We start from the raw sequence: 26,105 nt of genomic DNA, 5'->3' as shown, positions 1-26,105 counted from the left end.
AAACAATTAACAATATGACAGGAACAAAGCCTTACCTAGCAATAATAACACTGACTGTAAATGGATTAAGTTTTCTACATAAATATATAGTATGAATGAATTGATTTTTTAAATGATCCAAATATATGCTCCCTTCTAGAAACTCACCTTACCAGTATAGGCACATATAGACTAAAAGTAAAGAGACAGAAAAAGATATTCTACACAGATGAAAACCAAAAGCAAGCAGAAATAGCTGTACTTAGATAAAATAGGCTTTAAGCCAGAAACAGTTCTAAAAAGATGGAAAAGGTCATTATATAATGATAAAGGAATATATCCAGTGAGACGATATAACAATTTTAAAAAATCTAAGTATATATGCACCCAATATTGGAGCACAAAGATCCATAAAGTAAATATTTCTAGATCTAAAGAGATAGACTGCAATACAATAATAGTGGGGGAGCCCAAAACCCCATTGTCAGTACTAGATAGATCATCTAGACAGATAACAAAAACCCCCAAATTTAAACTGTACTACAGACCAAATTGACCTAATACACATTTATAGAATATTCTATCCAAAAACTGCAGAAGATACATTCTTTTCATTAGCACATAGAACATTCCCCAGTATAGCCCATATATTAGGCCATAAAACAAGTCTCAACAAATTAGAAAAAAAAAGATAATAATTTCTACTATCCCCTCAGACCACAATGGAATAAAAATAAATCAACACTAATAAGAACTTTGGAAAATATACAAATACATGAAAATTAAACAACATGCTCCTGAATGACCTTTGGGTTGACAAAGAAATTAAGATGGAAATAAAAAAAAATTATTGAAACAAATGGAAACATAAACTAAAACCTGCGAGACACAGTAAAAGCAGTGCTAAGAGGAACGTTTATAGCAATAAATTCCTGTATCAAAAAATTCCTGTAGAAAGATAACATGTTAACAACTTAACAATATACCTTAAGGAACTAGGAAAGTAAGAACAAACCAACCCAAAATTAACATTATAAAATAAATAAAAAAGATCAGAGCAGAACTAAATGAAATAGAGACTAAAAAAATACACAAGATCAAACAAACAAAAAATTGGTTCTTTGAAATAAGTAAAATTGAGAAATCATTAAGTAGACTAACCAAGAAGAGAGAATATCCAAATAAACTAAATCAGAATGAAAAAGGAAATGTAACAACTGATCACAGAAATACAAAGATCCCCAAAGACTATTATAAAAACGATATGCTGACAAACTGAACAATCTGAACAATCTAGAGTAAATGGGTAAGTTTCTGGAAACATGCAACCTAACAAAAGTGAATCAGGAAGAAATAGAAAACCTGGCAGGCCAGTATGAGTAGCAATATTGAATCAGTAATAAAAACTGTCTCAACAAAGAAAAGCTCGGGACTAGATGGATTCACAATAAAATTCTACCAAATATGCAAAGAACTAATACCAATCCTGAAACTATTCCAAAACATTGAAGGACAGGGTTCTTCTTAACTCATTCTATAAGGCCAAGATCACCTTGATAACAAAACCAGATAAGGATACAACAACAACAAAAACAAAACTACTGGTCAATATTCCTGATGAACATAGACACAAAATCCTCCACAAAATGCTAGCTAACTCAACAGCACACAAAAATATAATACACCATGATTGAGTGGGATTTATACCAGAGATGCGTGGACAGTTCAACATATACAAATCAGTAAAGGTGGTAACTCAAATTAATGGAATGAAGGACAAAAAATAATCATCTCAATAGACACAGAAAAAGAATTTGATAAAGTTCAACATTCCTTCATGATAACAATCTCTCAACAAACTAGGCACAGAAGAAACATACCATAAAATAACAAATCCACACTTAATGTCACACTGAAGGAAGAAATGTTGAAAGCCTTTCCTCTACGAACTGGAACAAGACAAGAATGCCCACCTTCATAACTCCTATTCAACATGGTACTGGAAGTCCACCCAGGGCAATCAAACAAGAAAGAAATAAAAGCATCCAAATTGGAAAACAGGAAGTCAAATTATCCCTCTTTGCTGATATGATCTTATATCTAGAAAAACCTAATTGCTCCATAAAAAAACTCTTAGATTTGATAAATGAATTTAGTAAGATGGAGGATACAAAATTAATGTACAAAATTCAGGAGCATTTCTGTATACCAATGATGTAGCTGAGAAGGAAAGCAAGAAGGCAATCTCATTTACAATAGCGAAATATTTATACACATGCATATATATACATATATATATAGAGAGAGAGATAAACACATATATGTATATACATATATAGGAATAAATATATACATATATGAATAAATTTAACCAAGGAGGTAAAAGTTCTCTATAAGGAGAGAACTATTTATTGACTGATAAAAGAAATAGTCAATGACACAAACAAATAGAAAAATATCCTATGTTCATGGATCATAAGAAATAATATCATTTAAATGACTACCATCCAAAGCAACCTGCAGATTCAATGCAATGCCTATCAAAATACTGACATCATTCATCACAGAATAAGAAACGGCAAATTTAAAGCAATTCTGAGTAAAAAGAGCCAAGCTGGAGGCATCACATTACCCGACTTCAAAATATACAAGGTAACAGTAACCAAAGCAGTATGGTATTGGTTTAAAAACAGACACACAGACTAATGGAATAGAATAAAGAATTCAGAAATAAAACCACTTATTTACAGCCAACTGAGGTTTGACAAAGCCAAAAAGAACTTACACTGGAGAAAGAACATCCTCTTCAATTAATGGTGCTGGGAAAATTGAATTGAATAGAATGAAACTGGACCCCTATCACTATATATAAAAATCAACTCAAAGTGGCCTAAAAACTTAAATGTAATATCTGGAACTGTAAAAATATTAAAAGAAAATCTAAGGAAAACTACTGAACATTGGGCTAGGCAGAGAATTTATGACTAAGATCTCAAAAGTACTGGCAACACAAACAAAAATGGACAAATGGTACTTAATTACACTAAAAAGCATCTACACAGAAAAATAAATAATCAACAGAATGAAGAAACAACTTTTGAATTGGAGAAAATATTTTCGGATTATTCATCTGACAGAGGACTAACTTCCAGAATATACAAGGAACTCAAACAACTTAGAAAAAAAAAATGTTCCCATTAAAAAAAAAAATGGGAAAGAACATGAATAGACATTTCCCGGAGGAAGACACACATTCAGCCAGCAAGTATATTAAAACATGCTCAATATTATAATCATCACGGAATGCAAATCAAAACCACAATGTTATCATCTTCCCCCAGTCAGAATGGCTATTGTCAAAAAGACAAAAGATAACAGAGGTTGGCGAGGATGTGGAGAAAAAGGAACTTTTATGCACTGTTGGTGGAAATGTAAACTACTAAAGCTACTATGGAAAACAGTATGAAGATTTCAAAAAAAAACCTGCAAATATACGTATCATTTGATCTAGCAGCTCCACTACTGGGTATCCACCCAAATGAAAAGAAATCAATATATCAAAGGGATTCCTGCACTGAGATGTTTATTTCAGCACTATTCACAATAGCAAACATATGGAATCAACCTAAATGTCCGCCAATGGATAAATGGATGAAGAAAATGTGGTGTATATATGCATAATGAAATATTAATTGGCCATAAAAGTAATGATATCATGTTATTTGCAGCAACATGGATGGAACTGGAGGTCATTATCTTAAGCGAAATAAATAAGGCACAAAAAGACAAATATTGCATGTTCTCATTTACATGTGAAAGTAAAGTATTTCATCACATGGCGGTAGAGAGTAGAAAGATGGCTAACAGAGCCTGAGAAGAATAAATGGGGAAAGGAGGATGAAGAGAAGTGGGTTAATGGGTACAAACATACAGTTAGAGAGAAGGAATAAATTCAATGTTTGATAGTAGAGTAAGGTGACTATAGTTAATATAAATGTATTGTACTCAGGTGATGCCCTCCCTAAATGCCTTGACTTGATCACTACATATTATATCCATGTAACAATGTTTCACATCTACTCCATAAATTTGTTCAAATAAAAGAAAGTTTGTCTTAAAAAATCACATACAAAAGAACCTCAGACAAATTAAATAAAAAATTAGTTTTCTAGTTTACAGCTGGTCACTCCTGCTTGTTGTCATAATAAGCCAATTCTTCAGAGTTTTTAAACTCAGGGACTTGATATGTAAATTATAGTATTTCATGAAATGGAGACATGAAAATTGGTATTGGCAGGAAATACTCAGCAACAATAAGCTTCCAGATTCTAATTTTAAACTAATTACATTAAGTTGGATGGCTAATCTAAGAAATTAGCTCTCCCTCAATCATGTAATGAAATAAAAAAACTTTAATTTTTTATTTTGATAAATGATTCAAAAATTATTAACACAAAGCAAATGTGAAATATGGCTATAATAACAATATGCAGTAAACACCTTCTCACAAACAGACCTTGTAAAACAACTCGATGCAGTGATTCCTTCTAGTACTAATAATGTATGATTCTTTTGACAATGAACCCTTTTTACGGAGAATTAATTAAGATGTAAATATGAAGTTTTAAACTTTGCCTTATTTTACAGTTCCTTTCACATCATTAAAAAATGTGTGTGTGATAATTTCATTTGTTTATTGGGGCTACTCTTTAAATTATATTAAAAGCAGCATTCAGCAAATAAGGTATATTTATTAACATTTGGAAATGAAATTGTGAAAAATAAAGAAAATCAAAATAATGGTTAAACAGTTGACAGCAATTATATTTAATTTATAATAAAAATCAACCATATCACAATAAATTCTCTGTTCTAGTTTTGTAGTATGCTAAGGTAAGCCTTCCTCTAAGTTCAAATTCTGTTTCTATCTAGCTTGTCACTCTAGGAAAGAAACTAATTCTTTTTGGCCTGCATTTACTTAAAATAAGACAAAAGGTTTGGTCCGAATAGGCCATACTTTATTTTTCAGATATTTAAAGTAAACTTTATTTTCAGATAATTTAGATTTACACTCAGCTGTGAGAAATAATACAGAGAGATCTTGTGTATCCTTTGTCCAGGTTATTCTAATGATAATATATTGCAAAACTATAGTACCAATTGCAATCAGGATATTAATAATATAGTCAGAATACAGAATAATTTGATTACGACAAGAGTCCTTCATCTTGCTGTTTTATAAGCACATCCTCTTCTAGCCTGCCCTCACCATCTCCTTAACCTCTGGCAATCACTAATTGTTCTCCATTTCCTTAATTTTGCTATTTTAAGAATGTTATAGAAATGGAATCATAGAGTACACAGGCTTTTGAGATAGACTTTTTGCATTCCTTAATCTCTGGAGAGTCATCCACATTGTTGTGTGTCTAATAGTTCATGCCTTTTTATTGCTAAGTAATGTCCCTTCACACATTTTCTGGATGGCTTGTAGTTTTGGGCTATTATGAATAAGCTTCTATAAATATTTGTGTATAGGTTTTTGTGTGAACATTTTAAGTTTTGATTTCTCTGGGATAAATGTCCAAGTATTTCATAGGACAGCTGCATGTTTAGTTTCTTATAAAACTGCCAAACTGTTTTTCCTGAATGGCCATACCATTTTATATCTCCATCAGCTATGTGTGAATGATGTACTTTTTCCCCATTCTTACCAGCATTTGGTAATTTTATTGTAGCCTGTCTGATAATTCTGTAGTAATATCTTATTTTGATTTTAATTTGCATTTCCCTAATGGACACCAATGTTTAACATCTTTTCACGTGCTTACTTTCCATCTGTATATCCTCTTCAATGAAATGCATCTTATTGTCTTTTGTTCATGTTCTAATTTCATTGTTTTCATATTGTTGAGTGTTGAATGATTTTTTACTAGTTATTTGTCTGATATGTGGTTTGCTAATACTTTCTCCCTGTCTTTTCATCCCTAATTTGATAAAGAGCAACTAAACAAAATACAGATATTTTACTTTATGATAAAAAAAGAATGCTTTCCTCAGACATGGAACAAAGCACTTATACATAGAGAAATGTTTTCAAAAGTTCAATATATCATTTTCCCCCATTTTAAATCCTGCTATGGATGTCAATTCTAAGAACTCTTTTCCTAGCCCTACATCCTGAAGATTTCCCATGTGTTTTTTTTCTAAATGTTTTATAGTTGTATTTTTATATCTAACTCCATGATGAATTTTCAGTTAATTTTTAGATAGAGTGTGAGGTTTAGGTCAAGGTGCATTTTATTTGCCTATGAAAGTCCAATTGCACCAGCACTGTCTGAAAACAAAACAAAACAAAACAAAACAAAACAAAACAAAACCTTCTTTTCCCTATTGCACTGCTTTTGCAGCATTGACAAACATTAGCTGGGCATATTTCTGTGTGTTAATTTATATGTTCGCTCTTCCATTGACCTATTGTCTATCCCTCCACCAAAACTAAAGTCTTCATTAGTAAAGGTATCTAATAAGTCTTGAAACAGGGTAGATGAATTACTTTCACTTCACTGCTCTTTTTTTGAAATTGTTTTAGTGATTCCAGTTCCTCTGCTTTTCCATATAAAGTTTAGAATAATCTTGTCTTGTCTATATCTACAAACAACCTTGCTATAATTTTGACAGGAATTGTGTTAAATCTATACATCAGTATGAAGAACTGAAAGTAGTATCTCTCCATTTATTTATAGATTCTATCATTTCTTTTGTCAGCAATTTGTTGCATATGAATTTTCAGCATACAAATTTCACTTCTTAGTTTAGACTTATACCTATGTATTCCACTTCTTTTAGCAATTGTAAATTTCTGTATCCATATGTTCACTACTAGTACACAGCAACACAATTGATCCATGTATGTTAATTATGTATTCTGCCACCTGGCTAAACTCATTTATTAAATCCAGAAATTGTTTTAGACTCAAAATTTTCTACTTAGACAATCATGCCATCTGCATATAAGCACAGTTTTATTTCTTTTTTTACAATCTGCAAATTTATTATATGCTTTTTTGTCTTGCTGCAATGGCTAGAGCTTCTATGGCTGTGTTTCATATGAGCCAAGAGAGTGAAAAGTTTTGCTTAGTTCCATGTCTTAGGAGGAAAGCATACATTTTTTTTTTACCATAAAGTAAAATATCTGTATTTTGTTTAGATGCTCTTTATCAAATTGAGGAAGTTCTTTCTATTCCTATTTTTCTGAGAGTTTTAAACAATGAGTGTGTGTTCATTCTCTTTTAAAGTTATTTTTAAAGCACTGACTGGTATTATCACGTTTCTTCTTTAGATTTTCCATGTGGTTGATTATATCATTGGATTTTTGAATGTTGAGCAAAATGTGCATCCTTGGGACAAACTACTCTTAACCTTTGCATACAATTCTTTTAATGCATGTGATGGTTATTACTGAGCGTCAACTTTATTGGATTGAAGGATGCAAAGTATTGATCCTGTGTGTGTCTGTGAGGGTGTTGCCAAAGGAGATTAACATTTGAGTCAGTGGGCTGGAAAAGGCAGACCCACCTTTAATCTGGATGGGCACCATTTAATGAGCTGCTGGTGCAGCCAGAATATAAAGCAGGCAGAAAAACGTGAAAAGGCTAGACTGGCTTAACCTCCCAGCCTACATCTTTCTCCTGTGCTGGATGCTTCCTGCCCTTGAAGACTGGACTTCAAGTTTTTCAGCTTTGGGACTATGACTGGCTTCCTTGCTCCTCAGCTTGCAGATGGGCCTATTGTGGGACCTTGTGATTGTGTGAGTTTAATACTCCTTAATAAACTTCCAATATATATATTAGCTCTATCCATCTAGAGAACCCTGACTAATATAATGCATTACTGGGTTATATTTCCTTAGGAATTTTTACATTTATGTTCCTGAGAGGAATTCAGATCTCTAGTGTTTTTTTTTTGTCATTGTCTAAGTCTGGTTTTGGTATCAGAGAAATACTAGTTTCACAAAATGAAGTAGAAAGTGTTTCTGTCCCTCTTATTTTTCACTGGAATGGATTATATAGAATAGCATTAATTCCTGTTTAAACATTTTATAGAATTCTCCAGTGAAACCATCTACACCTGGATATTTATCTTTTAATAACTTTTAATTTATAAATTTAATTTCCTTTATAGTTATCAGGCTATTAAAATAATCTAATAATGAGTGATTTGTGGTAATATTGTTCCTAAATAATTGATCCAATTTATTTGTATTTTTGAATTTGTGTGTGTAAAGTTCTTTATAGGATCCTCTTATTCTTTTGATATTCAGAGAGTCTGTAGTGAAATCTGTTGGTTTTCATTCCAAATATTGGTAACTTGTGTCTTCTCCCTCTTTTGTTCTTTGCCAAATTAATACAATTTGTGACTTTTATAATCTTTTAAAGAATCAGGTCTTTGCTTCATTGATTTTCTGTATTTTCCACTTCACCAATTTCTTCTCTTATTAATCTTATCTTCCGTCTGCTTACTTTGAGGTTTATTTTGATATTTTTGTTTTTCTGTGTATTTGAGATGGGAACATAGATTATTCATTTGAGACTTTCTTCTTTCCTAATGTATTAAATTAGTTACAGATTTCTTTCTTAGCACTGCTTTAGTTATATCACACAAATGTTGATATGCTCTACTTCATTTTTATTCAATTCGCAAAATTAAAAATTCATTTGTGAATCGCTATTTAATGTATGGAATATTTATGAATATGATGTTTCATTTCCTAGCTTTTAAAGATTTTCTGGCTTTCTGTTACTGATCTTTAGATTGATTTCCTTATAGTCAGAGAAACGTTAAATAATTTTAATTCTTTTAAATTTTCAAGATTTATTTTATGGTCCAGGATGTGACTTAATTTGGTACATCTTCCTCAAACACTTGAAAATAATGTACATTCTGTTGTTGTTGGGTGAGGTTCTCTGTAACTGCTCATTAGATCCCACTGGTTGATGATGTTGAGTAATTCTATATCCTTGATGATTTTCTAATTATTCTATAAATTTGAGGGAAAGTGCCAGTAAAATTTCGACTATAATTGCGTATTTGTCTATTTACTCTTTTAGTTCTATCTGTTTTTGTTTCTCATTTTGCAGCTCTATTTTTTGGTAATACACAGTTAGGATTACCATATCTTCTTGGGAACTGGTCCCTTTTATCACTACATGCCCCTCCTCTGTCTCTGGTAATTTTCTTTGCCTTGAGGTCTACTTTATCTGCTGTAAATATAGTTACTACTGCTTTCTCTGAATAATGGTTGCATGAAAACTCTCTTTTCATTCTTTCATTTTTAGCCTGCCTATATCACCTATACCATTATATTTGCAATGAACTTCTTGTAGATGATATGTATCTGGATTATGTTTTGTAATCCACCCTAACAACATATTTTAACTGGTGTAGTTAGACCACTTACATTTAATGTGATTTTTGATATGTTAGGGCTTAAGTACATTATTTAATCTTTTTCTTTTCTGTTACCTATCTTTTTTCTTTCTCTGTTTTCTTTTCATTGCAGCTCTATGGGCTTTTAAAACGATAACATTTTAATTTCTCTATAGTGCTTTTAAGTGTATCTCATTATACAACGTGTTAATGGTTGTTGTCGGATTCACATTTTATCTATATAACTTATCATAGTTACCCAGCACTATTATTTTTCCAGTTCATGTGAGGTGTAGAAACCTCACCTCCCTTTTTACATCCTCTTAACTTTCCTAGTTTAATATAATTGCCTTACATATTTCATATCTCCACATATGAAATCACATCAGATTTAAAATCACATCAGAAAGTATTTTTTCTTCTACTATCAAACATAATTTAGAAAACTAAAGATTTACTCGTATGTTTGCTCATCTTGGTTTTTTTTTCCTTCCTTATACTCCAAGTTCCCGTTTTGTATTGTTTCCTTTCCATTTAGAGAACTTCCTTTAGCCATTCATTTAGGATATCTAGTAGCGGCAAACAATCTTAATTTTCATTCATCTAATAATTTTTTAAAATTTCTTTCCAATTTCTGAAGAATATGTTTCTGGATATAGGATCATTTGACAGGCTTTTGTTTTTTCCATTACTCAAAAAGTATTATGCAACTTCCTTCTTGCCTTCATGGTTTCTGGTGAGAAATACACTGCCATTCACATTCTCTGCTATAGGTAAGTACTTGCTTATCTCATGTTGCTTTCAAGATTTTTCTTTTGTCTTTAGTTTTCAGAAGCTTGAATATGATGTGTCTTGGTATGGAGTTACTTGGATTAATCCTGTTTGGAGATCACTCAGTATTTTAAATCTATAGGTTGATGTCCTTTGTCAAATCGGGAAAGTTTTCAACTAATATTCTTGGAGTGTTTTTTAAGGGTGCTTATTCTCTTTTTCCAGGACTCAGATGACACACAAATGTTAGATATTTTGTTACGGTCCCACAGTCCATGAGGTTCTGTTTTGGCTTTGTTTTTGTTGGTTTATTGAGTCTATAATCTTTGTGTTGTTCAGATTGGGTATTTTCTATTTGTCAATCTTCCAGGTCATTGATTCTTTTCCTTCGTCCTCTCTATTCTGCTGTTGAGTCCATACACTAAGTCTTTCATGTGGTTACTTTATTTTTCAGTATTCTTTTATTATTATTATTATACTTTAAGTTTTAGGGTACTTATGCACAACATGCACGTTTGTTACATATGTATACATGTGCCATATTGTTGTGCTGCACCCATTAACTCGTCATTTAGCATTAGGTATATCTCCTAATGCTATATCTCCTAATGCTATATCTTCTGTTTCTTTGCTTAGATTTTCTGTTTCATTGATAAGACTTTCTACATTCTCATCTGTTTCATGTGTGTTTGTAACTGCTCATTTTATTATGTTATACGATGGCTGTTCTAAAACCTTTGTCCTATAATTATAATATCTCTGACATCTATGTGTTGGTAACTACTGACTGTCATTTCTTTTTTAGTTTAAGAAACCTGTCTCTTGGTATGAAGAGTGATTTTCATTTTATGAAATACTGGAAATTATTTAAATTTTCTGCTTTAGGTGGCTTCATCAGATGCAATTCCAGTAGGAGAGTGAGGGTGGAAATGCACTGCCCCCTTATTGCCTGGTAAGTATAGAAGCTCAGCATTCTAATTTGGCAGGGTTAAATGTTGTCATTCAGCATTCTAATTTGGCAGGGTTGAATGGTCCTCACTGTCACCATGGAAGAAGGAGGACTATTAATACAACATGATACTGTTAATAAAGTAGTGAATTCCAGTCTTGTGCCTTACTAAAAAGGGTTTCATCTTTCAAAATCTCAATGTCAAAGAAGTACTAAAAAGATAAAATACAATGAACAGATAGAGTAAAGGCCCCAATAAGAGCAGATGAACTCTAGAGGAGGCCACAGTTATGGGAGTAATATAGCATGATGAGATAAATGTAGCAATAAGAATTACGAGTCTTAGATTTTAGTCCTGATTCTACTGACTACTTAGCTTTGTAACTTTGGGAAACTTACTTCAACATCTCTGGTCTTGGTTTTTTAAAATAGGAGGAGAGTTGTATGAGATAGGCCATAACTTATTTCCCATTTTAACACTCTATGCTAAACTATTTAAAATGAGAATTACATAAGATGGCATATCAAAAATTCTGCATACATATAATATCAGTGTTATAAATATAGTCATCATTATAATTAGCACTGATAAAACCTCATAGTTAAGATAGTGCAGGTATAACAAAATTTTGAGGAAACGTCCTTTTTCAGCACATGAAGGTGATGCCAACTTATAGCTGGGAGATATCTGGGAACTTCTCAAAGCCAAGACTTCCTCTACCTGCAGCAGAATCACTTGGTATACTTGATAAATATAGATTTCCTGAGCTCCAGCCCCAATTGATAATAGCTTTTAAAACGCATCCTGTATGATTTTTATGTACATTAATGATTGTGAACCACTGCTTAGGCTTCAAGAAATTATTTTCAATCTTTATTTATTTATTTTTTTATTATACTTTAAGTTTTAGGGTACATGTGTACAACAAGAGAAAATAGAGTTGATACGCTATATCCGAGGAGAACAATCAATTACAGACAGTTATGATCAAAAAGAAATGGGGTCTATGCTTTTAAGCTGGCAAACTTATATTTTAAATACTAATCTACCAAATTTGGATAGGGATCAAAGAATATAAAACAAATGGCACAAATCTATAAGAAGGCCAATATTTAGAATGAACTCTGACTCTGAAACATTTCAAAGGACCTCAAGGAAATTTATTTCTATGGGTAAGGCAGGAAAGAAGAATAACTGAGTTTACTGCTTTATGTAGGTGGTAAAAGGTTATTATAAATTATGTGTAGAAGATATTCAACAAATATCAACTTTAATCTTCTCAGTCATAGAGAAAAGAATCTGCAAGCAATCATGGTTAAAAAACACTTGAAATATGTAAATTTTATTCATTCATCAGAAGTTCATATAAAATAAAATTCAAAATCAATTTGAGCTATATAAAATGTCTTATTGTGCACAAAATATTGTCTTATATTGCTAAGCATCTTTTTTCTGATGAAATGTTCCATAATGTGCACAAAATTCACAAAAGGTATTATGATATCTAGTAGCTTAGCACATTAGCTTTCCTTTCTAGAGAACTACAGTTTAAAAAATAAAAATATCTCATAGTGGTTTTGATTTGCATTTCTCTGATGGCCAGTGATGATGAGCATTTTTTCATGTATTTTTTGGCTGCATAAATGTCTTCTTTTGAGAAGTGTCTGTTCATGTCCTTCGCCCACTTTTTGATGGGGTTGTTTGTTTTTTTCTTGTAAATTTGTTTGAGTTCATTGTAGATTCTGGATATTAGCCCTTTGTCAGATGAGTAGGTTGCGAAAATTTTCTCCCATGTTGTAGGTTGCCTGTTCACGCTGATGGTAGTTTCTTTTGCTGTGCAGAAGCTCTTTAGTTTAATTAGATCCCATTTGTCAATTTTGGCTTTTGTTGCCATTGCTTTTGGTGTTTTGGACATGAAGTCCTTGCCCACGCCTATGTCCTGAATGGTAATGCCTAGGTTTTCTTCTAGGGTTTTTATGGTTTTAGGTCTAACGTTTAAATCTTTAATCCATCTTGAATTGATTTTTGTATAAGGTGTAAGGAAGGGATCCAGTTTCAGCTTTCTACATATGGCTAGCCAGTTTTCCCAGCACCATTTATTAAATAGGGAATCCTTTCCCCATTGCTTGTTTTTCTCAGGTTTGTCAAAGATCAGATAGTTCCAGCATGGCACATGTATACATATGTAACTAACCTGCACAATGTGCACATGTACCCTAAAACTTAAAGTATAATAAAAAAAAAATGCCCTTTAGAAAAGAGCGAAAAAAATAAATAAATAAAAAATAAAAATAAAAACTTGCTCTATTTTTTGTAACTTTTCAATGTGATCTTTTTCTTAAGGAATGTTTCATTGAGCACCTATTGTCCACTTGATGTAGGAGTCACATGAACAAATAAAAAGGTATTTGTTCTCAAGAAGCTCAATACTGAAACTAGATAAATGACATAACAGTGATAATAATATTAGCTATCTGTTATTTTTGACAGCAGCAAAAATTAGCAAACAGATGAATTGTTTTATTTCCTACCTAAACCAATAAAATTGTTGAGGTTACATGTTTTTCCTTTATTGCAGCCACCAGTGGGTTTTCCTTAAGATTCCAGATGATTAAAGAACTGCTACAGGATTTAACATAGAATTTCATACATACAATTCCATTAACTCTCATTATTTTAAGTTTTTTTTTTTTTTTTTTTTTCCTCTTGAGATGGAGTCTCACTCTGCCGCCAGGCTGGAGTTCAGTGGCGCGATCTTGGCTCACTGCAACCTCTGCCTCCCAGGTTCAAGTGATTTCCTGCCTCAGCCTCCCTAGTAGCTGGGACCACTGGCACACGCCACCACACCCAGCTAATTTTTGTATTTTTAATAGAGACAGAGTTTCACCATTTTGGTCAGGATGGTCTCGATCTCTTCACCTCATGATCTGCCCGCCTCGGCCTCCCGAAGTGCTGGGATTACAGGCGTGAGCCACCGCGCCTGGCCTAAGATTTTTATACAATGAACATAAGGAACTAAATTTTCAATGTATTGGAAAATCTTGTAAGGAACCATATAGATCATATTTCCTGGAGTTAAGAATATTTATTTTCATAAAATCCATCAGATTCTGCACATGTGGGGGAAACACACGTTTGCTCACCACTACTCTTTGTATTATGTGCATATTACTAAATCATATTTGAGTTTAAAATTGTAAAATAGATTAAATTATTATAAAATACATGCATAACATAAGCAGGCATGGCATTCTAATAAAAGAAATTTACATGTAAGTTTATGCTCATGACCATGAGAATTTAGTTACAGATGAAATCCTGAAGCATATTCTCATGACAAAATAAATCTATTAGTACAGCTAAGTATTTACAGACATTATTCATTTTCAAATACTTTGCTAATGCCAGAAGCAAGACAATTCCTGGCTTATAAAACAGAACAAACCACCCTACAACATCTGGGATACTTACACACTTTTCGCTGTCAAATACATAGCACAAATGTTTATTTGACTCAGAATCTTTGCATATGAAAGTGAATATCCTCTTGTCAGTTTTATCATCTGCACAAAAAGATATTCTATGAAGCTGGCAATTGTGTTGAACTTCCTGTGAACACAGATGGAAATAAACATAGTTGATGGGATTCTTTTTTCATTTTCTGAAATACTCGTTTGTGTTAATAACATGTGATTTTAAAAGTAGAACAATCATCTGTCAATCTTTGATTTTATAATTATGTACACCCCAACCTAAAACAAAGGCATAATGGATACAGATAGACCTCCTGATTCAGGATGAAACTAAGATATGCATTTCAGTAGTGCTGAGCAAAACATAAGCATAGTACAAAATGATCAAAGATTTATGACCTATCTGAGCTACAATGGCTCTTGAGAAATCATATACTTTAAACTTTGCATGTTTACAGAGGAGAACAATGAGACCCAGAAAGAATAAGACACCCCCACAGTTTTACAGAATTACCAGAACTCTTTTAAACCAGAGCAATTCTCATTTTATCTCACTGCTATTTACTAGCATTATAGTTTAGAACACAGCTTTATCTGGATAGGATTTCATGTGAAACACACTATCATTTCATCCTTAGTAATCTTATTAAATTTTATTTTATATAATTTCATGGTAACTCATACACTCTTGAACCTGTTCTGTCTAGGAAGCTCATCTTTGGAACTTCTGTAGCATTTTTCATGAAGCAGTGAATGAATGGTATACATATCCAGACTCCAAATCACACAGTCAAATCTATTCATCAGTAGAAGACAAATACTGCAACCAGATCGATATAGTTGCAGCATATATTTACACATGCACACACACACACACATTAAATTATAAAACTTATAATATAGAAGGTATATACATCATTAAAATAAAAATATTTATATAAAATAAATGTGTTTCTATAATTACTATTATTTAGTCAAAAGATGGAGCATTTGACACTTTTTATATTCATATAGATCATCCATGTTAATTATTCATTCTTCACAGTCTTCTGAAACATGTTGGAGGTAGGAAAGAAATTCAATGTTTTTGATTATGACAAGTAGATGACAATGTTTTGATTTTGACAAGTAGAAAAATCAACTATTCCCTTTTCTGTTGTAGTCATAAATATATTTTCCTAAGATACACTGTAACACTAGAAATATCAATCAGAAAGTCAGTTCACCAAGATTATTGAATGGGTGTTTTATAAGATTGGAGATGGAAGCAACTATAGTTTCATCTAAGGAAGGCTGGCTGAATATCCCCCAAAAAAGCTTTATTTTAGGTTATAACTAGAAAAGTTTCTCTAAAGGTGGCTTCAGACAACGTGTAGCACAAATACCTGGGGTGCTTGCTATACAAATTTACACTGTTTTTACCTCAGTTGAATCAAAATCTCAGATTTTGTTCAAGATAAGAATCATTGATATGAAAACATTTAAACTTCTCAGTTCAGAGTTTGATGTGTCAGCTTGCTGAGATTTGCTCTATTACTCTGATTCAAATAACTGCTCGTCAGACTGAAAATGAATATATAAAATGAGATATACAAATAAATGCTAAGAGAACTGTCCATAGCAATGCATTCTTTCCCTGCATACAATGGTAAACCAAACGGTAAGCCATCGAAGAGTTGCTTGGTAAGTATGAAAATTAAAATAAGGAAGTATATTGTAGGATTGTAATGCTTACTGGCATTATTAGATAGCCTAATTCATCTGTTTAAAAGCAAGGGGAACCAAGTCTAAGAAGAGGTGCTTGACTTACTTAGCTTTTGATGGCAGCATCTTTACTTTCTTATACAGAGAGCATCGATGGACAATGACCATATTTGTTTGAACTATCTTCTTTCTGTATTTTGCCTATTAGAACAGTTTCCTTTCTTATTGATTTTTTTTGTTTTAATAACAATATAGTCAATTAAATAACAGCTCTCTGTTACACAATAGCTCCCAAATACTGACAGGAGGTCTATACCAGCTTATTAATTGTAAAAGCATGTTAATGATAAATAAAGAGAAAATATTACTGCTAAACACTATAGGAAAAAAATTCATTTCTCCATAGATGGGAGAAATTATGAGTAACATGCAAAACACAACATTCACTTAGCTGGTGCTGAAATCTACATAGTCTCTCATTTACTCTCATTTCTAGCACTCTATAATCTTCATTTGGAGGAAACGTGAGAAAAGAGAAAGGGAAAGGACACAGAAAGACAGAGGAGCCAATTGTTATTGAGACTGCTTTCACTTAATTTTCACTTTCCATTTTCATTCATCTGAGTGAAAAAAAAATAAAGATTCTATTCTGTATAAAGACAGTCCATGTTAGATTAATAATATATTTAAAAATCCTGTCTCATATATGTATATTTAACTATAAATAAATTTATTTTAGAAGTATCACATTTGTTTTTTTCTAAATATCAACATACATCTAGAATGAAATGATTGATTTTTTTGTGTTTCACTTATATATATGTCCTTGAATAGTAGTTTCTAAATGCATGTCTGTAAATGTCTATGAATAGGTTGTATCCAAGAACTGAGAACTGTCTCTCTCTCTCTCACTACACACATACACACACACACACACACACACACACTCACACACACATACCGCAATCGGCATTCTTAGGAATGTTTTGGGGACAATGGTGCTCAGCAGAGCTTTTTAATCCCTTTTTTAGATTTCCTACATTTTTAATGCATTCAAGAAATGGTACTTTATATATATGGGTAAATAGTCATACACTCTATATTCATATGTAACATAAGGTAAATAGTTGTTCTATATTAATATGCAATATAATTGAATGTATAAAATATCTCAAGGATTTTTAAACTCCAAGATTGCTCTCCAGGTTTGGTAGGGATTAAAATAGAGATGCTTCTTTTTCATTAAGAGTTTTAAAAACTCACTTCTGGGAATAGAATTCAAGTAGGGCTCTTAAAAATTAGCTATTAGTGCTAAATGCATACCTCAGAAATTTAGAAAGATCACTAGTTAGCAATCTAATATCACACCTAGAGGAACTAGAAGAACAAATATCAACTAACCCCAAAGCTAGCAGAAGATATAACTAAAATCTGAGTGGAATTGAATGAAATTGAGAGAAAAAAATCCATAAAAACAATGAACAAACCCAAAAGTTAGTTCTTTGGAAGGATCAACAAGATCACTAGAACACTAGCTACATAAACAAAGACTAAAGGAGAGAAGAGCCAAAAAGTACAATGAGAAACAACAAAGGTGGTATTACAACTGATCCCACGGAAATACAAAAGATCCTCAGAGACTATTACGAACACCTTGAAGCTCACAAACTAGAAAATCTAGAGGAAATTGATAAATTTCTAGAAACGCAGAACCTCCCAACATTGAATCAGCAAGAAACTGAAATCCTGAACAGAACAATATCAAGTTCTGAAATTGAATCAGTAATAAAAAATCTACCAACCAAACAAAGCCCCAGAGCAGATGGATTCACAGCCAAGTTCTACTATACCTATAAAGAAGAGTTGGTACCAATTCCACTGTAGCCATTCCCAAAAAAAACTGAGGAGAAGGAACCTCTCTCTAACTCATTCGACAAAACTAGCATAATTCAGATACCAAAACATTGCAAAGATACAGTGAAAAAAGAAAACTATAGACCAATATTCCAGATGTACATAGATGCAAAAATTCTCAACAGAATACTTGCAAACTGAATTCCACAGTACATTAAAAAATTAATTCAAAACAACCAAGAAGGCTTCATTCCTGGGATGCAAGGTTTGTTCAACGTATGCGAATCAATAAATACAATTCAACATAAAAACAGAATTAAGAACAAAAACCATATGATCATATCAACAGAAGTCGAAAAAGCCTTCGAAAAAATCCAGCATTCCTTCATGATAAAATCCCTGTACAAACTAGGCATTGAAGGAACATACTTCAGAATAGTACAGCCATCTATGACCAACCCAGAGCCAACATAATACTGAACCGGCAAAAGCTGGAACATTCCCCTTGAGAACTGGAACAAGACAAGGATGCCCAATCTCACCACTCCTATTCCACAGAGTACTCAAAGTCCTTGCCAGAGGAATCAGACAGTAGAAAAAAAGAGAAGGCTTCAAAATAGAAAAATAATAAGTCAAACTATCCCTCTTAACTGACAATATGATTATCTACCTAGAAGATCCTAAAGCTTCCACCAAGAGGCTCCTGCAACTGATAGTAAACAACTTCAGTAAAGTTTCAAGATATAAAATCAATGTACAGAAATCAGTAGCATTTCTGTATACCAATAACATTAAAGCTGAGAGACAAATCAATAATGCAATCCTATTTCCAATAGTCAACAAAAAAATAAAATACCTAGTAATACATCTAACCAAGGAGGTGAAAGATTTCTGCAAGAAGAACTACAAAACACTGTGGAAAAAAATCAAAGATGACAGAAACAAATGGAAAAATATTCCATGCTCATGAATTGGAAGAATTAATACTGTTAAAATGACCATATTGCCCAAACAATATACAGATTCAATGCTACTCCTATCAAATGGCCAATGCCATTTTTCAGGGAATTAGAATTTTTAAAATTCTAAACTGCATATGAAACCAAAAAAGAGCCTGAATAGCCAGAGCAATTTTAACCAAAAGAATAAATCTGGAGGCATCACATTACCCGATGACTGTACTATAAGGCTATAGTAACCAAAACAGCATGGTACTGGTACAAAAACAGATACATAGACCAATGGCAAAGAATAGAGAATTCAGAAATAAAGCCACAAGTCTACAGCCATCTGATCTTTGACAAAGTCAACAAAAATAAACAATGGGGAAAGGACTCCCTATTCAATAAATGTTGCTGGGATACCTAGCTAGCCAGATGCAGAAGAATGAAACTGGACCCCTACCTTTTACCATATACAGAAATTAACTCAAGATGGATTAAATAATGTAGTACCTCAAACTATAAAAATCCTAGAAGAAAATAATGTAAATGCCCTTCTTGACATCAGCTTTGGTAAAGAATTTTTGTCTAAGTTCCCAAAAGCAATTGCAACAAAAACAAAAGTAGACAAGTGGAACCTAATTAAAGAGCATCTGCACGGCAAAAGAAACTATCAAACAGAGTAAACAGACACCTTACAGAATGGGAGAAAATATTTGCAAACTATGCATCCAACAAATGTCTAATACCCAGGTTCTATAAGAAAGTTAAACAATTAAACAAGCAAAAAACAAATAACCATATTAAAAAGTGGGCAAAAGACATGAACAGACACTTCTCTAAAGAAGACAAACAAGCTGCCAATAAACATGAAAAAAATGCTCCACATCACTTACCATCAAAGAAATTCAAATAAAAACCACAAAGAGATACGATCTCACACCAATCAGAATCACTCTTATTAAAAAGTCAAAAACAACAGATGCTGGTGAGGCTATGAAAAAAAGGGAATGCTTATACACTATTGGTGGGAATGTAATTTAGTTCAGCCGCTATGGAGAGAAGTTTGGAGATTTCCCAAGGAACTTAAAACAGTTGCTGTTTTCCAGCAACCCTGTTACTGGGTATACACACTTGACATATATCCATAAAAAGACAAATCTTTCTACCAAAAAGACACATGCACTCATATGTTCATTGCAGCACTATTCATAATGGCAATGACATGTAATTAACCGAGGTGCCCATTAATGGTAGATTGGATAAAGCAAATGTGGTACATATGTACCACAGAATACCATGCAGCCACAAAAAGAACAAAATAATGTCCTTTCCAGAAAATGGATACTGCTGGAGGCCATTATCCTAAACGAATTAATGCAGAAACAGAAAAACAAATACTGCATATTCTCACTTATAAGTGAGAAACATTGGGTACTCATGGACATAATGATGGCAATAATAGACACTGGGTAACTTTTAAAGCGGATGGGAAAAGGGGGTGTTAAGGATTGAAAAACTAACTATTGGGTACTGTGCTCACTATCTGGGTGATGGAATCATTCATATGCCAAACCTCAGCATGATGCAATATACCCAGGTAACAAATCTGCACATGTAACTCTTGAATCTAAAATGAAAGTTGAAATTATTAAAAACAAAATGAGTAGAAATAAATAACAGAAACATAGAAATTAATTTTTAATATTAACTAGTAATTTACTATTAATTTAAACATTAAATAATAATTACTTTAATATTAAATAATTAAATATTACCAATTTAATATTAAACACTAATTGAATATTAATTATTAATAACAATTTATTATTAAATATTAAAGTCTTGATAGGAAATCGAGACTTGTGGACAGGAAAGAAAAGCACTGGCATTATTGATTTTGGTAAGGCAATATAGGAAAATGAAGTCAACTGGCTAATCATGTTGAGTTGAAGCCCACTTCACTGATATTTTGTAAAGGAGGTTTAGGTTGGGAGAAGCATGCAGATTTGATATTAAAAGCTTAAGAAACAGAATTATATAATAGGTTGTCATGTGATAAACTTATTGATAGAAACCTGAAAATATGATTTTCCACAATAAAAATAGTAGGTGGGAATCATCTACTTTCTTACTACCTTTCCCTTTGTTTGTTTTGTTTTGTTTTGTTTTATCACCAAACAGACTTTTTTAAACTTTTATTTGAGATTCAGGGGGTGCATGTTCAGGTTTGTTACCAGGGTATACTGCATGATGCTGAAGTTTTGGGTAAAAATAGTCCCATCACTGAGGTACTAAGCATAGTATGCAAGAGTTTGTTTTTAAACCCTTATCCCCTCCTTCCTTCTCCCTCTGGTAGCCCCCAGAAACTACTGTTGCATCATTATGTCCATGAGTACCCAGTATAAGTACCCACTTATAAGTAAGAATATATGGTATATGGTTTTCTGTTTCTGCATTAAATCATTTAGGATAATGACCTCCAGATGCATCCATGTTGCTGCAAAAGGACACAATTTCATTCTTTACTATGGTTGCATAGTGTTCCAATGATGTATGTGTACCACATTTTCTTTATCCAATCCACCACTGAGAGGCATCTAGGTTGATTCCATGTTTTTGCTATTGTGAAAAGTGCTGCGATGAAAATGAGAGTGTATGTCTTTCTGGTATAAAGATTTATTTTTCTTTTGGATATATACCAAGTATATACAACCAGCATTAGGGTTGCTGGAAAATGGTAACTGTTTGAAGTTATTTGAGAAATCTCCAACTGCTCTCCACAGCAGCTGAACTAATTTACATTCCCACCAACAGTGTATAAGCATTCTCTTTTCTTCACAATCTCACCAGCATCTGTTATTTTTTAACTTTTTAATAACAGTTATTCTGCATGGTGGTGATTGTATCTCATTGTGGTTTTGATTTTAATTTCTTTGATTAGTGATGCGGAGCATTTTTTTCATGTTTGATAGCCACTTGTTTGTTTTCTTTTGAGAAGTGCCTGTTCCTGTTTCTTTTTCCCACTTTTTAATCGGGTTATTATTATTTTTTGCTTGTTCAATTGTTTAAGTTCCTTATAGATTCCGGATATTAGATGTTTGTTAAATGCACAGTTTGCAAATATTTTATCCCATTCTGTAGGTGTCTGTTTACCCTGTTCATAGTTTCTTTTGCTGTGCAGAGGCTCTTTAATTTAATTAGGTCCCACTTGTCAACTTTTGTTTTTGTTGCAATTGCTTTTGAGGACTTAGTCATCAATTCTTTCCCAAGGGCAATGTCCGGAATGGTGTTTCCTAGGTTTTCTTCCAGGATTCTTATACTTTAAGGTCTTATATTTAAATATTTGATCCATCTTGAGTAAATTCTTGTATATGGTGAAAGATAAGGGTCCAGTTTCAATCTCTTCCATATGGCTAGCCAGGTATCCCAGCACCAATTATTGAATAATCATTTCCCCATCTGTTATTTTTGTTGACTTTGTCAAAAAATCAGATGGCTGTAGGTGTGCAGCTTTAATTTTGGGTTCTCTATTCTCTACTATTGCTGTACCACAGACTTTTTCTAAGCCCAGCTTAATTTTTGACCCTATTCACTTTGGTTTTTCCTCACTCTACAGTATCATACGCTATTTTTTTAAACAGTTTGGTATTTCTGTCTTTGTATTTACAAATATTTAAAGTTAATGAAAAAAAATTATCCTTATTCCAGGTAAATAACCAACAATCAGGAGAGCAGGTATAAGGAATAACCTAATAAATCATAAGTTATTGGTCAATTGGATTTCATAAAGGTAGGTTTCTTCTTCAAGTGGTCAGGAAGCCAAGGAAGAAAAACCAAACAGATATGATAGCCTAACTTGTTGATTAAATCTTTAAAAGAGCTTTTCACATATCTTTCTTTCTTTTTTTTTTTTTTTTATGTGAGACAGTCTCACACTGTCACCTGTGCTGGAGTGCAGTGGCGCGATCTTGGCTCACTGCAACCTCCACCTACCGGGTTCAAGCGATTCTCCTGCCTCAGCCTCCTGAGTGGCTGGGATAACAGGCACCCACCACCACACCCAGCTACTTTTTTTTTTTTTTTTTTTTTTTTTTAGTAGAGACAGGGTTTCATCATGTTGGCCAGGCTGGTCTCAAACTGCTGACCTCATGATTCCCCCGTCTTGGCCTCCCGAAGTGCTGGGATTACAGGCATGAGCCACTGCACCCAGCCAGTTCACATATCTTTCATTGGAAGAAATAGTCTCATTTAAAAGGTCAGATGAAATCATGCAGGAAATAATAGAAAAGGTTGCAATGCATACCGATATACTCTTCACCTAGCCAACTGGTAACATCATGCCACATTTGCATTACATGATCCATTTTTGTCTCTCTTTACACACACACATACCCTATAAATGTAGGTGGTAGCCATCTTCTAGTGGTAGTTAGTGGTAGCCATCTTGTAGCGCTTTAAGCAATTAGCATTTTATGCATTTCTAAGGACATGCCATTATTAACCTGTGAATTCTAAAACCCAAAAAAGTTTTCTTTACATACTGCATTTAATTGTTTGTATTTTGTAAATATTTAAACGTGATTATCAACTAACAAAAAATTTGAAACATTCCATATGTTCAATAATAGAAGAATAATTTGGTAAATTATGGTATATGAACGTAGTGAAATTATTAGAGTTTAGAATACACCATAGGTCGTTTCAAATAAAAAATAACAAGAACATACAAAAATGATACATAAAGTATATTATCAGCTTTATATATTTTAATGTGTGCTGGGACAAGCCCCAAACCTTCAGATAAGAAATTGAAAATAACATTAATTACACATACACACACAAACATGTACACACACTCCAAAACAGCTACCTAATTCATATGGTGTAGAAAAAAACTTTCAACATAAGCATGGCCTACAAATACCCTATTCCGGCTGGACATTTACCACTCTATATCCTTTTAATTTTGAAAAGAAGACGTAGGAAAAGGATTATTTTTATTTTCATGACACATAAGACTACGCTTTGTTGCTACACTTTTGATTGCATTGTCCTTCTGTAATTTATTGTTTCCTTGGTCTGTTGTTCTTTATGTAACTGCTAATTGCCTAATGAATTTATCTCATTCATACCTTGCTTTCAATTGCCTTGTTTCCCAGCAAACTACATATATCCCATTATATGCTTGAATCAACCCTCTACTATCTTTTCACCATTTCATTTTTCTGTTTTCAGCCACCTTAGCAGTAGTTATTTTAGAATCGCCGTAACTAAAGTAAATCTTCACATCTTTGTTTGTAATTGAATATTGAGGGTGAATAATAGAGAAGATTAGACAGGATAATTGTGAGAGGACTTAAATTCACGTCTTGAAAAGTTTAAAGGAATGCCATTGCTCTTTAATATGGGAAGTTGAAGGTATGCCATTGATCTTTACTACAGATTTCCACAGTTAGAGGATCTGATTCTGGGGGCAAATTTGGGGCCTTAGAAATTACTTTTGCAAATGCCTCAGTTAATTTTTATGTAGCTATTCCATAAGCTACAATTTGAAAATGAGGCCTACTGCATTAAGCCACTAAACCATGCACAACAGCAGATCCCCTCAAACTTTAATGTGCATACGAAACACTAGGTTTCTTCTTTAATTGCAAATACAGATTCTGTAGGTCTGTAGTGGGGCGTGAGATTCAACATTTCTAACAAGCACCCAATAGATGCGGTTGCTGGTGGTCTGCAGGCCACACTTTAAATAGCAAGTTGTTGCTGGGAACTGGAATTTACATAGATGAAGGTATCAAAGACACTTGCTGGACTAGAGAAAAGTTGCAGACCTGTGGGAAACATTTTTCATAATCTGTTAACAGGCCAGAAGTTCCTCTTTTGGCTTTTATACTGAATTAATTTGTCAATATGTATCCTATGGTGTTAGAAGAACACTTTGACAATACGTATTTATAAAATAATTGAGTTAAATATTAATTTTTCCAAATTGACTAATATGGTCTTATCAAAATTACTAAATGATAACTCTGAGGCATTGTGAATAAAGTACTGTGTTTGTTTACTAAGCCTGCCATAACAAAATACCACTGACTGGGTGGCTTATCCAACAGGAATTTATTTTCTCACAGTTCTGCAGGTTAGAAGTTTAAGATCAAGGTGTCGGTAGGTTTGGTTTCTCTGGGGCCTCTCTCTTTGGCTTGCAGATTGCTGCCTTCACGTGGGCCTTACTCTGAGTGTACGTATCCCTGGTGTCTCTTCCTCTTTTTGTAAGAATACTAGACATATTGGATGAGGCCCCACCCTTAAAATCTCATTTAACCTAAGTTACCTCTTTGAAGGCCTTATCTTCAAATATAGTCATATTAGGGGTTAGGGCATGAACACAGGAATTTTGGAAGGAAACACTTTAGTCCAAAACAAGTATATGTTAATGAATTTGAATCCAGAACAGATTTTATTTTTAAATATTTTATTTGCTTTGAAGGGTCTTAAATACAAGAAACTTAAGTTTACACTGTATTATGGGCTGAATTGTGTTCCCCAAAATTCACATGTTGAAGCTCTAATCCCCAGCACCTCAGAATGAGACTGTGGTTGGAGTGCTAAATTAAATAAGCATGAGGCCATTCACCTAGGGTTGTCTGTGTATTTTGAGTTCCTATACAACAAACTGCAACCTAACTAGTATGTAAATAAACTGAACACTAATTTGGAAGTATAACACATAGCTAAGTTTCAGCCAATTACAGGCAGCCAGTTCATCACTACATATCCATATAAGGTATATGCCTTGCTATAGCCAATCAGGTGAGTTGTCACTTTGAGTCTGTGTTCAGCCTATAAAAAGCTCCATGTTCACGCTGCTGGGCAAACCTTTCTGAACATCTGGTTTCAAGTGCTGCCTGATTCATGAATCATTATCTGTTCAAATAAACTCTGCTAAATTTAATTTGTCTAGTTTTTCTTCGAACAGGAGATAAGGCCTTTAAAAAGGTAAC

General features: G+C 33.0%; 1 protein-coding gene across 47 annotated transcripts in view; it reads right to left on the bottom strand.

Moving 5' to 3' along the window:
• GULP1 (GULP PTB domain containing engulfment adaptor 1) overlaps positions 1-26,105 on the bottom strand; it is a 308,404-nt gene that overhangs the window by 42,799 nt on the left and 239,500 nt on the right. For 37 of the 47 annotated variants that reach the window (XM_034954635.3, XM_055108847.2, XM_055108843.2 and 34 more), the window contains one exon: positions 14,598-14,735. The exons of the other annotated variants lie outside the window; for them this stretch is intronic. In XM_034954635.3, the coding sequence (XP_034810526.1) occupies positions 14,598-14,735 (138 nt within the window). The remainder of the gene's footprint in view (positions 1-14,597; positions 14,736-26,105) is intronic. 47 annotated transcript variants of the gene reach the window in all.

The sequence above is a fragment of the Pan paniscus genome, chromosome 13, assembly GCF_029289425.2.
Source record: "Pan paniscus chromosome 13, NHGRI_mPanPan1-v2.0_pri, whole genome shotgun sequence".
Taxonomy (NCBI): Eukaryota; Metazoa; Chordata; class Mammalia; order Primates; family Hominidae; genus Pan; species Pan paniscus.
Note: the sequence above shows the minus strand (reverse complement) of the source record. Positions and strands in the feature narration are given on the sequence as shown.